Source organism: Notolepis coatsorum (assembly GCF_963971535.1).
Source record: "Notolepis coatsorum genome assembly, chromosome: 6".
Classification (NCBI taxonomy): Eukaryota; Metazoa; Chordata; class Actinopteri; order Aulopiformes; family Paralepididae; genus Notolepis; species Notolepis coatsorum.
In genome coordinates this window covers 140,528,642-140,542,117 of record NC_140170.1, presented here as the reverse complement: position 1 = coordinate 140,542,117, position 13,476 = coordinate 140,528,642, and the positions used below count along the sequence as shown (strand labels likewise).

At 40.9% G+C, this 13,476-nt stretch overlaps 1 protein-coding gene across 2 annotated transcripts in view; it reads left to right on the top strand.

The window, feature by feature from the left end:
- txnrd3 (thioredoxin reductase 3) overlaps positions 1 to 12,175 on the top strand; it is a 63,148-nt gene extending 50,973 nt beyond the window's left edge. For both annotated transcript variants that reach the window (XM_084316349.1, XM_084316350.1), the window contains exons 12-16: positions 2,164 to 2,320; positions 2,539 to 2,646; positions 8,060 to 8,155; positions 9,812 to 9,946; positions 10,751 to 12,175. In XM_084316349.1, the coding sequence (XP_084172475.1) occupies positions 2,164 to 2,320; positions 2,539 to 2,646; positions 8,060 to 8,155; positions 9,812 to 9,946; positions 10,751 to 10,813 (559 nt within the window). In that variant the 3' untranslated portion in view covers positions 10,814 to 12,175. The remainder of the gene's footprint in view (positions 1 to 2,163; positions 2,321 to 2,538; positions 2,647 to 8,059; positions 8,156 to 9,811; positions 9,947 to 10,750) is intronic.
- The last annotated feature ends 1,301 nt before the right edge of the window (positions 12,176 to 13,476 follow it).

Genomic DNA, 13,476 nt, shown 5'->3' with positions numbered 1-13,476 from the left:
TTCGTTTTGTGGCATTAACATTATATAGTTATACGTTCAATAACATCAGCGTATTTACCGGACCATAGCAAGGCAAGCAATACTCAATTCATATCTCAGTTCCTTTCTTTGCTCAGAGCGTGCTGAGTTGTCCCATTCTGCGGTCTGTTAATAAAGTTTTCAATCAGACAAGTGTATAGAACGAAGGGCTTTTATTATAACATTCGTTGCAGACAGTAAAATCATTATGTCTCATTTAGTACTCCTGAGGAGCGATGGTAGTCCACTCCGGCGGGGAGCTAAAGCTAACGTTATTAGCCGTATTGTGATGAGCTCTGATCAATGGCTGACATTCAGGACGTAAAAAACTGCAGGACGCTCCAACGTGTGACGCGTCTCTCTTCTGACCAATCAGTGGTCTGCAATGTTTCACGTGACTTTTCTGGTACCCAATAGGGTCGCTTGGAACCTCGATAGAGGAGTAGGGTATATCTGCAGAGCCGCAAGCCCAACGAGAGGAGGGTACTTTATTATTATTATTATAAAAAACAGCGGTGATGCGGTATTCAGCCTACTCTGCGGTGGCCGTGATGTAACAGCGATACCGCGGTAATGCGGTAATCGCGGCAGCTCTAGCCAACGCCATATAGATAGCGAACGTTAACGTTAGCGAACGTTAACGTTTGCAAACGAAGTCAACGTCATCCAGCTGACACCACAGATCTAGATATTATGACAACGTTAGCTAGCGGCTAGCGCTAAAGCTAACGCCAACCAGAGGGAAATGTTAATGTACGGTAGTCAGTGTAGCGGGAGGCAGCACTTGATTTGCGTTGGCAAGAGTTTATCTCATTCTATATCACGGCACGAAAAATAAAAAATAAAACTTTTTTTTGCAACCTTATATTGGAGACCGGCCTTTATTTGTCTGCATGCATCAAACCCTCGGCCATTATAAGAGGCCCGTCCTTTAATCGAGTACCCTCCACTATTAGAGGATTTACGGTAGCTCTACAAACAACCTCACGCACAGTGAAAACTTGTAATGAAAAGCTGGCCTCATAGAGTGGGATTAGACGGGTCCCAATGGCCCCGAATGTGTTAAATATTGACGTTACGATCTAAATAATGATTCTTCCTCTCTTGCTCTCTTTTCTCAAGTCTTATTTGTTTCTCTGTTTAACTGGTTGAAATATAACGTATTTTTCTCAGCCAAAGCAAGCTATGTCGTGTATAATCTATAATTGGCACTCTGTAGCAGGAATACATTTGAATGCATAAAGAATTGAAAATCTAAGTCTGATTTTTGATCAGGCCAAACTTTTAGAATTTGTATCTCGAATACCTTTCGTTCTAATGTTTTCAAATTTGTGGTGCACATTGATGACCCCTAGAGGAAGAAGCCTATTGATTGAAAGCGTGACAACTTTAATATTCTGCATACTTTTTTACATAGAAGCATGCATGATGAATAATAGGATGGGATCAGTGTGTATTGACCAGTACTTCAAAGTTTAACATGCAGAACTGGTATAAACTATTGTCCTGCAGTAGAATGACAGTCATCTCCTATTCCTACTAGGGATGGGCAAACAAATCAAATTGATATTCGATAGTCACTGGGACCCCCCCCCCCCCCCCCCCCATAAGCATTAATTCCGAAAGTTACATTGTTGATGTCTGAGCTTCCATGTTAACCTATCGTTTGTTTTTTACTTAATAGCGGACGTGAGATAATCAAACAAGTGAGCTAGCTGGCTGCTGTCATTGCTAACCGCTAGATATTTGCGAGTCACAAATCTTTCAAAAGCATTCTTTCTGAACATTACATCACTGATGCTTCAAATGTGTGAGCTTATTAAAAACATGGCAAACAAAACATTGCTACAATGTAACATCTCTGGTCTCGTCTTTCTTTTCTGTTCTAGCTGTTAACATAGCTGTTAACAAACTGTTATGCTACCTGGCTAGCTAGTGAACCGTACCCAGCATGCCGTTCAGCAGTGTAACAGTTAGTAGGTTCCCCTCTCAATACACTACACAGTGTAGGTGCTTGTTGAGACAAAACAATATTCTTATAAACTATAATTATTTTTTTTATAATTAACGACTATTGGACTATTACCAGTATATTCGATTCCCATCCCTAATCCCTGACATTCCTTTCTCCTCGTCTCCCTCCAGGAATGGAAAGGTACCAGTGAACGATGAAGAGCAGACCAATGTGCCTCATATCTATGCCATCGGTGACATCCTGGAGGGGAAGTGGGAGCTGACGCCTGTGGCCATCCAGGCCGGAAGGCTGCTGGCACGACGCCTCTACACTGGCTCATCAGCCAAGGTACACATGCTCAGTATACCCATCCAGAGTTCATATCATTTTTATGGGGGCTTCAACTTTATATGGGGTTCCTGCTAAACATGACTAGGAACCCAGTTGTCTTCCAACTCTGTACTGGACATCTCAAGTAAAATCCATGAATTAAATTATAGTAAAAGCCTTTTTTTTTCTTAAAGAAGCTTAATGTCCAGTAATGAGTATTTTTTTACTTGGTGCAGTGTGACTACATCAACGTCCCCACCACAGTCTTCACACCTCTGGAGTATGGCAGCTGTGGTCTGGCTGAGGAGAACGCTACCTCCCTCTACGGAAAGGACAACATCGAGGCAAGTCAACACGCGCACATGCACGCACACTTTATCGATCACTCTTCTCTATACAAAACAGTTTTACAAACCAATACATTTTGAAGTAGTCTAATTTTAAGCTATCCATCTTGTGTTTTATGGGCCATGTTTTTGTTTTTGTTCATGGATATGCCTTTGATTGGATCAACTTCAGTTTACTACATGCTTGCTTATTTATCAAATGTGACTAATTATTAATTAATTTGCTAGTACAAATTAATTTAGAATGATTTCTTTTTTAATTAAATTTTTTACTTTCTTTATTGGAAGCATTATGCAGGTGCAAAAATATCAAATGAGAGAAATCTTCTATTTTTCTATTAAATTTTTTTATCCCCGCGAGCTCCAGTAGCTCACCACGTACCGCGAGTGCTATTTCAGCGCCGTGGACAACCGTGCTCGTCACGGATCTGGGGCTGAGCGAGTTCGAATCCCGGACTGCAGCTGTGCCTTTCCCAGAGTGTCTTCCCCCCCATCTGAACCCTTTCAGCCTGCTTCTGTCGGTCGAACTTGACCAAGTATAAATGCGATAAACGTATAAAAGAGCCAGGGAAATGGCCAAAGTTTAAAAAAAAAAAATGTTTATCCCCTAACCCAGGGGTCAGCAACCTTTACTATCAAAAGAGCCACTTTTCCCCCCTCCCACAAAATAAAATGCTCAGGGAACCGCACAACCTATTTACCCTTAAAATGAAGATAACAGTGTATAACGTTTTATATATCCCCAAGCATACCCCACATTTAACATAAAACGCCTGACAATTGCATACCCAAAATAATTTGCGATTTATTATACTTTATACTTATAGCACACAGTTTGTTGCATTAATGGAATTATAAAGCAACAAAAAGAAAGAAATTTACTTTTTATTGCTGTTTTTACCTGTTATAACAAAGGAAAACCTCAAACTCTTATGAAAAGGAGAAAAGATACTGGCTGTGTAGACCTATTTTTAAATAAAACACAGAAGAGGAGACAACACTGGTGTCTGTAGACCGACTTTGAAATAAAACCCTGAACTATTCAGGTATAATTGAGTCCTTCCCTTATGTAATGTAATGTAATATTTGTGGAACATTTATAAAATAAAAAGTAGTCTACTTTGAAAAAAGACTACCATGTGTAGACCTACTTTGAAATAAAACACAGAAAAGTAGAAAAAACACTGGCATCTGTAGACCTACTTTGAAATAAAACCCTGAACTATGCAGCTCTATTTGAGTCCTTCCCTTATTTGTGGAAAATCTATCAAATAAAAAGAGAATTTTTCGTTGTTCACAAATTTCGCACCACATATCAGGCATACAGGTAAGCCTGCATCGTTAGTCGTGAAAGCAAATTAATCTGTCCATGCTGAATTAAACCCTCTATTTTCCTCAGACTTTTCTTTTTTTGGATTTATCCATGGTTAGCTTACTGGGGGGTCGTAACCTCAAGATTAGCCACTTGCAGACGGCAGGGAGAGGCGCGGGTTGTGACGTACTGTATATTTTAGTTGATGAAATATTTTTGTTGACAAAATATTTTTGTTGATGAAATATTTTTTCATTTCAGTGTCACAGTATGACATCGATCTCCAAAATAAGAAAGAAACAAAAAATTTGGGCCAGGGAGCCGCAGCTGATTGGCTCCGGAGCCGCAGGTTACCGACCCCTGCCCTAACTCCACCCCGTCCCACCCAAGGAGAGCGACAACAAACGTATATGTTCAACAATACAGAAACCACATAAATAAAAATAGATAAGCATAAATACAGATGTGACGGATAATCAATGATAAAAGTTTATGAATGTTACAAGACCAGTAATAGTGTAAAAAATTTGGCAATGCCAGGCCACGAGAGCTTCGGGGAGCTGTAACACTGATCTCCTAATAGGGAGGTGTAGTGGTTACGTCATTGCCGTTTTTCCATGTTCCACCCTCTGTCCAACGCAATGTATTTCCCCATTGCCAATTTCTAAATCGTCTTGTTTAAAACAAATAAAGCATGGACATTTGCATGTTGTACCTTTCTGTGCGTATTCATCCACAATCTATAGCTCAACATGAAAATATTCGCAATTAATCGCAAAGGTAGCAAAATAACAACGTTTATGTTTTCGTTCACTGAGAAACTACACTACCATTTGGCGCTGCTGACTGGCGTCACCACAGCATAGACTCCTGGCTTTAGTCGCAGACCTAGGATCAGATTTCCGTTACATTCCATAAGCTTAACAATTTGTACAATGGGGAAATAACTGACCCTGAATCTGTGGCTAGTATCTCTCTGGCGATCATAACCATTCATCTCTAAAGCCAACCACCATTTTTAAAAGCAACAACCACGTTACCTATTTGTATTTATATTTTAAATCGTATAACGTTATTTCGCTGCATATTAAATCACTGTAAATACGAATGTAAATCATTGTTTTATTGTACATATTGTACAATATGTACATATTGTAATCCGCAACGCCCCAACCCTGGACACCTTCAAATCCGCTTTAAAAACACACCTTCACCAAGGCTTTTCCCCATCAGTTAGTTTAGATTAGATTAGATTAGGTCCATTATCCCTTACCTTCCCTCATTTTTCGGCTGATTTATTAATCGTTTTAAAATAAACGCTAGATTATCGATAGTATGTGTACTTATGCACGCTAGAGAAGCGGGCTGAAAAATCTATTATCCATGACCTGGTCAGCGCTAACGTCATATATACACACACACACACACGCTGCGATGGCTGAGAAAAAAACATCTGATTAACCAAATACTGGTAAAATAGAGTCCTTACCTCACATCAGATGTTCTGCAAAAAGATTAATCCAATTCCAAGTCAATCTGGTAACACGATACTGCTTGCCAGAGATGGGGAAAACCCCGGACCGGATTTTTTTTCTGATGCACATGGCCACCCAATCCAATCCAATGATGTGCATTACCATCCGGGAGACGATAGGCAGCGGTATTTGCCCTTTTCGAGCTCAGACCCATTCACAATGATAACGTCAGGCTGGATGGATGAAAAATGAATGGATATCGCTAATAAAAGAAATAACGATTAAAAGACAAGAAAACTCGTCATTGGCACTCAACACATGGCAAGTTAGGACGACTAATCTCGTCATTGGCACTCAAAGTGTTAATGAGGACCGGAATAATAGAGAAAAGATAAACTTTGGCAACACTACCATTTTAACAAAATTTTATCGGCCCGCCCATCCATCAAATAAGTTTACACCTCAAGGAGAGGTGAGACATTTTACGAAAACATTGTTTTGATTTGAATTGGTAATAAAAAAACCTAAACGAAATCCATCTGTGGTGTATTTGAAAGGGAAAAAAGTCTGGGGTATATTTTTTTCTGGAAAAAGGAGGTTCAGCTTATAGCCGGAGTAGGACCCGAATTTATCCAATATATTGAACTATAGGGAGAGAAACAGCTGCGACATGTATAAAAGGAGGTCGTCAGCTAGGGTTGGGTACCGTTCACATTTGAACCAATACCGGTACCTGTGAATCGATACCGGTACCTTTTTTCGGTACTTTAGTCTCTAAAAATGTAATCTACCTACCTCAGTTTGTAAAAAACATTTGTCCAAACTTCAAATTATTTATTATCATTATTATTTATTTAGAACAATTTGTTAATATATATATAATATTGCAGCGAGCGTTGTCTGCATCTAGCTTTGTAAAGTGTAACCACACTTGCGACCGTTTTCGGCTTGCCATTACTCGGACTGCTTTGTTGTTTAATCGAGTCAAATCCTAGGTAAGCGTGTATTGTGTGTGTGAACGTGCGGCACACTTCATAGGTTTCGTTTCGCGGTAACGTAATGTTGACGTAATCAGACTTTATAAAAAATAATAATAATAATTTCAATCAGTACTCTGTAGTACCGATGTGATTCGGTCGATACCCTTAAAAGTACCGGATTTGGTACCCATCCCTATCGTCGGCATATAAAGACAATTTATGAACTTTTCCGGCCCGGGTGATGCCCTCCTCCTTTGGCTTGGGGGCTAGAGAGCGGTGTGCTCTCTCTCGCTCTGGTGGTTTGGTGAAAACGCTAGGGCAGAGGAATTTCATCAGCAGACCAGATACGAACTCTTATCGGGTCTCATCCCATTTCGCTGCCGTATAATGGATGTTTATTATACAGAGGTTAACTCTGCGAGGCCTGTTTTCAAGGTCGTCAAGGCGGTCTTGAAGCAGTCTATTCTGGGCCTGAAGTGATTTGACCGTTGTTTCAGGGTTTGTTAGGAGTTCAAAGTTTTCCCCAGCTAGGGACTCCACAGCAGTAAGGCGGCCCTGAAAGTTATTCACGGTCTTGCGCGGAGTGCGTCTACCGAGGACTGTAGCGGCTTAACCGACTCCTGAATTGGAGCCGAAATGTCTTCCCGAAGTGAGGCTTGTTGCTTCTCCAGGTCCGTAACTACCTCACGGATAGGGTTTCAGGGACTTCTTTGGATGCGACGCTAGTATCCAAGTTTTTGCGGCCGCCATCTTAGCGAGCTTGCAAACTAAAGTTGCTGCACTGCGAGTGGCTAGTTGACTTGAGCTCAACGCTTTAGGTTTACTGCTCATTTCGCCACCAAATTAAAATGATATCGTCGTTTATTACTCTGTTACAAATAAAAAAAATATTTACAGGTAAATCTGAACAATTAAACCGGGAGACCTCTTTCGCCTGACTTTCTCCTACATCATCACCACCGGAAGCCCCATCCCTTTTGATTTCTAAGTGTCTGCTTTAACTCGTACCCTAATGTTAACCCCACCCCTAAAGTGACTAAATGAGATTTAGCTCATCTTTCTGTCTTTGCGGGGACCTGTGGTCCTCACAAGGATGGAAGTACAAGAGCACACAAACCGTTGTCTGAATCTTTCATTGCCCATGGGTATCATGTTCACTTGATTGAATTGTCTGACTGCAATTACGTTGCCCCAAAGATGAGTGCTGTGGTTCTGTGTAAATTTCTGGTTTTTCCACTTGGAATGGGAGCACAAATGTTTTCAACCATTGATTGTGTGGTGATCATAATTTGATACCAAGAACTGAAAGTGGCACTTTAAGTTCAATAAACAATGCTGATTTATTTTGCACATGATCTCACACACATCCAAAAACACATACATTTTGTTACTGAGAGTGAATGAGTTTGAATATGGCCACCAGTGATGTCACGAGAGGGGACATTGAATTCTTGTGTTGTGTTGATTACATCACCATGAAATGATGTAGATGAAAAAATAGCAATACCATGTCTAGGGACTTCTACCATATAATGTAATTGAACTAATTAATAAATGATTGCGTTAATAATTAATTGACTATTAAATACACTGTGGTTTATTCATCCCTGTTGTCTCTTACCTCTGAACGTGCTTCCCTGCAGGTTTACCACAGTCTGTTCTGGCCCCTGGAGTTCACCGTGCCCAACAGGGACAACAACAAATGCTACTCCAAGATTATTTGCAATAAACTGGACAACGTAAGATTGTCTCGCTGTATGGTTGTCTTTAAGTTGCTTTAACAGGTGATATTGGCATCCACTGAGTCACATTTAACACTGAAGTGCCTCAGTGCGACACTTTGAGTTTAAATTGATAACATGGTCTTCAGTAATTGTACAAGTTCACAGTAATTGACTTATCTCTAGCCTTGCCCTCACAGTTGCGATTGGAGGATCAAGATAGGCTTGATATAGTTTAATACTATGATAGTATTGGCGTGTCCGGTGTTCCCCTTAACCCCATAGCAACATGGTACAATGCCAACAACACAACTCATTAACTCTTTCAGTGCCACGCCTGGTTTTCCGTTTTACCGCTTGAATGCCACCATCGGCGCCAATTTTAACGTTAATATCGCCTAATCTATGTTTTAAATTATGGCTATGTGTCTAATCTGCCCATCGCATTATCAAAGACTATTTTCCAGTCAGTGCTGTGAAGACAGATTGTTTTTTATCGCGTCGTTTCCATTTCAGAGCAGTTAGAAAAGCCCCCGTTTTGATATAAAAAACAGCTCATTCTGGAGCATTCTATGAAAATCGTCTTTTAGTGGAATATTCCACAACGTTGATATTCGTCGGCCTTTTTATGAATCGTTTTCAAATAAACGCTAGATGATCAATATTATACGTGCACGCAAGCACATTACGGCCGCGCACTGATAATCGCTCCGTTGATTACCTCACGGAGTTTTACAGTGAAACCGAAAGAAGACATTTCACAAAACAGCTTATAACTTCATCAAACTTACTCCGATTATCCTACCACTGATAACATAGAGTCCTTACCTGACATCAGATGGTATCCAACTGGTATATTCCAATTCCTGATCACCATTCGAAAAAATCGATACGTGTATGGATCCAACGCGACACAGTAGATCTCTATGATCCGCGGGGATCTGAGGCTCCAGAATGAACTCTGGTAACCCCGGCTGGATCAGTGAACTGGAAAATGTGGAGTACCGGATTTCTTTCCCCATTCATTTTCATTGAGTCCATTCCAAAATCACTTATGTCATCTGGGAGACGACAGGGGGCGCTTTTTTCCACAGTGATCGTCGGCGCCCCTCGGCTATACTCGGGTAGGCTCGGGTGATGCAATAATTTTTCAGATCGCAAAAAAAAAAAAAAATCCGAGAAATCTCGTGAGTGGCTAGCAACCACCTATAAAAAAACACGAGAAATCTCGTGAGTGGCACTGAAAGAGTTAACCACGGTTGTCATTTAATGATGATCGCCTGAAACCCACCAAGATGTCTTTGTCAATGCTATGAATCATCGTAGGAATGGAAACGCTTGTTTTATCACTTCTTTATTAACCTCTTAAGCCCTAGCCATATTTTCTGAAAATGTGCCGAAAGGTACATACCCAAGTAAATGGAAGATTGCTCCACTTCTAGGTCCATTAGCATGTTCTTGGTATCTAGGGACATCTATGGACCTCAAGGAATGTATTCCCAGTGTCAGACATATTGTGTCTGTTCCTATGCTTGAGTAAATTGTAATGCACAAACGGAGAATATCAATTATTATTATTATTTTTCTCATCTTTGACGGTGAATAACAATTGCCACTGAGGTTAATAACCCCACCTGGATTTGGCTGACGGAAGTGTCCCATCTCTTGGTCTAGGATCGAGTTATCGGGTTCCACTACTTGGGTCCCAATGCTGGGGAAGTGACGCAGGGCTATGGCGCAGCGATGAAGTGTGGCGTGACCAAAGAGCAGCTGGACAACACCATTGGCATCCATCCCACCTGCGCTGAGGTAGGAGACGTGTTCATCCACTCGCATGTTTAATCAGAAATGTTTAGATTTTTCCTCTTTTGTTTTCTTTGACCTAAAGAGGAACTCTGCTTTAGGTTTTAATTCTGCAAAGGTTGACATGTTATGTTTGTAAAACGTGCTATGACTTTTTCTGTTGTCTTCATTTACACTAAATGTAAATGTCATTGAATTGCATTGCCTGAGAGAGTTGGAACATCGTTTATTTTTTCTCTTACACACACATGCAGCCTGTAGTGACGGATGCAAAAGAAAATGCATGCATACACAGCTACAGGCGCCTGGAGAGACACTGTGACCAGCTCGAACAAAGTGACTCAAAAGTTGGGCAAATTAACAAACAGAGGAGTTAAAATGGCCATTTTAAGATCATGGTGATCAACTAAAGCAGAGTCATCAAACAACTGTCGAGCAGCCAAGTTATTATTATTTTAGTTTATTTATATTATATTGGATGCTGCTATGGTCGAGGAACCACAGCTAAGTTAATTTCACTTTCTTTTCCTGTAAGGTACTGAATGACGTGACAATAAAGGAATCTGAATCTGAAAGGAAAATGTTACAGAGTGTAATGTTCCACTCTGGGAATGTGGGTGAGCCCAAAAAGGCCACCTTAAAAATGCAAACATTTAGAGAAAAGCTTGCATAACAGCCTACATTGAATAAAACAATGTGTTTTATTATCATTATTTTAAAATATCCTTTGAATATTTTATACAATTCTTTAAAAAAAACATCCCCTACAATGGCATTACCTGACTTGGACATTTCCTCTCTCCATCCCAGATCTTCACCACCCTGGAGGTGACCAAGAGCTCCGGTGGAGACATCGCCCAGGCCGGTTGCTGAGGTTAAACCCTGCTTGTTTAGCGGGCTGTTCTTCACCTCTCCCTCGTTCCCTCTCTCCTCTTAGTTCCAAGCATCCCCCTTCCCCACCCCAAGACTAATCGTTTCTCAGGAAAAAAAACAACAACTTAACAACACGACAAAGAGTCTGAACAAAGCCACTTAATTTTGATGGGGGTGGGAGGTGTTGATCTCATCATCACCAACATCATCATCATGGCTCAGTTTTTGATGTGGAATGAGCCAAAGTGCACTAAGGGCGGGGCCCTGTCTAGCTTAGAACTGAGAGGTGACCGGAAAAGAGTCCAGAGTCGTCGACGTCTCTGTCGGCATCCCTGGTTGAGTTGACTTGGGAGAACAGCCTGCTAAACAGCGGGGTTACTCTGCTGATGTCTCTAATAGACACCACCCAGTGTGTCTCTTGTCAGAGGAGCGCCACCACACAACACCAGCGTGTTTGTGTGTGGGTGCTGTTTTTGACGTCCTTGCCTGTAACCCAGATACTGTGGTGGGCCAGGACTGATGTTCCTCTTGCAGAGGCCCCTGAGGTGGTCCTTTTTACCCTTCGTCCAACTCCCCACACACTTTTTAAAACACACACGCACTTACTGTACACACATACACGCACACATACTGTACACTCAAAACAAAAGCAGTACCGCGCACAACCAGGGTTTGACAGTGTGGCTGATTCAGCATGCAGAGTGAATACAAGGTAGTTTAACATGGAACAAGTGAAACGTGTCGAGACGTCTCTACTGTCGAGCCATCGGCATTCCAGGCGTTAAAATTCACACATAATATTGCACGAAATAATTGGAAGTTCATATGGGCTTAATGTTGTTTTTATTGTCAACATTTTGTGCAGACTTTGCCAGTTCACCATGTTTGGTGATTTTTTTTTACCCCGCCTAAAGTTAAATATGACTGAGTTCACACAGTACTTCTACCAAAGTGTCAACCAAAAACACAAAGTGAATGTTGCAGAACAATCTAAAGTTACTTGTATACCACTGGCATCCGCATCTTTCACAACTCTGGTGTGCTGCTTCACAATACTTCCAACTAGAATTGAAAATATTTTACAACTAACTGAACTGTATTGAATGTTTGTCGTCTGAGGTTTTCAGTCGAGAATTTAATGAATTTTTGTTTTGTTTTCAGTTTGATCTTGCCGTTTGTTCGCCCACTGCATTATGTGTATGTAAAAGATGTATCCAATCTCCTAGAAGACGATATTTAAGAGTAAATTCCTACCGACGGGTGTCATTTTGTGACACTGGTCTAATGTATAAACAACTGCTTCATTGGTATAATTTCATTGTTTGTAGATTAATTCTCAAGACAATAAAGATATGTAAACACTTAAATTATTTGATTTGGTCAGTCAAATGTTTTACACTTTAATTTCGTATGCTTTGTCTTTGTCTCATACTGTGAAAGGAACAGACTAGGTGAAAAGGACAGTTGGGTCCTTGGAACACTGGAGCTAGAATGTTGCATTTAAACTTCCTGTTTCAATGTGTATCATTTTATTAAGATTTATATAAAGTGAATGTTCTGATAAAATTCTCTCAAATTGAAAGGTTGTCCTTTACCTTTCCAAGCTAAGCTTCAAGATAAGATAAGCTTCCCCACAGTGATTGAGTACAGAGTGTAAGGCATCAGGCCTGGTCAGACTACTGCTTGACCTTACTCCTAAAACCCACCTCACCCCTGCCCATTTTGACATCCTAGGATGGCTTAGAGTAGACGACAGTACAGCAGCTTGCAATGGGCCTCGTCTACAAGATACACTACACCACTAAGATACCCATGTACGGTACATGTCGAAATACTTCCCAAAGGTCGGTGAATTCCACGACCACAACACTAGAGGGAGTTCCACAAATCATGTTCAACCCAGATTAGGCACAAACAAGGGACTAAACACATTTTGAAATTATGCCAACAATGTGGAATGCCCTACCCACAGTCGTAAAATAATGTGAATCCCTACCCACCTTAAAAACTGCCCTCAAAGAGCACCTACGGGAGGCTGCAATTCGAAACTGGCCCCCGTAATTGTCCAAAATTCCCCCCCAACCCCCTCCTAATGTACAGTTTCCTCACCCTCGAATGTATATAGTTTGTTAGGATCTCAGTACTGTATATCTGTATGTCATGAATGCATGAATATGAAGCAGGGGTGAATTCATACGGGAATATGAAGCAGGGGTGAATTCACACAGCAATATGAAGCGGGTGAATTCACAGGAATATGAAGCAAGGGTTTATTCAAGTTCTTTGTCAAATACACAACAATACAGGGGCATTGCAGGTAATTAAATGCTTGTGTTTCGACATGAATTGAAAATGGGGGACAGTGATGTAAACCAGACGAAACTCTTTCTCTGGTCTGCATCCCCTCAACAATTGTGTGTATTGAGCCGTACTGTATTGTACCCATTCTGCAATCTGTTAATACAATTTTCATCAATTAATCAATCAGGCCGACAAACTGAAAGAGAAAATGGAACGTTGTCTTGTTGCTTCAGGTTGTGTGGCGTAACATTGTGCAGCTAAAGTATGCCAAGCAGACAAGAGCAAAGGCCCTGCTTGGGGGAAGTGGATTAGTACCTATTGTTTCCAACCAACCTGCCTGTCAATTTCCTGGATGCAGAGAT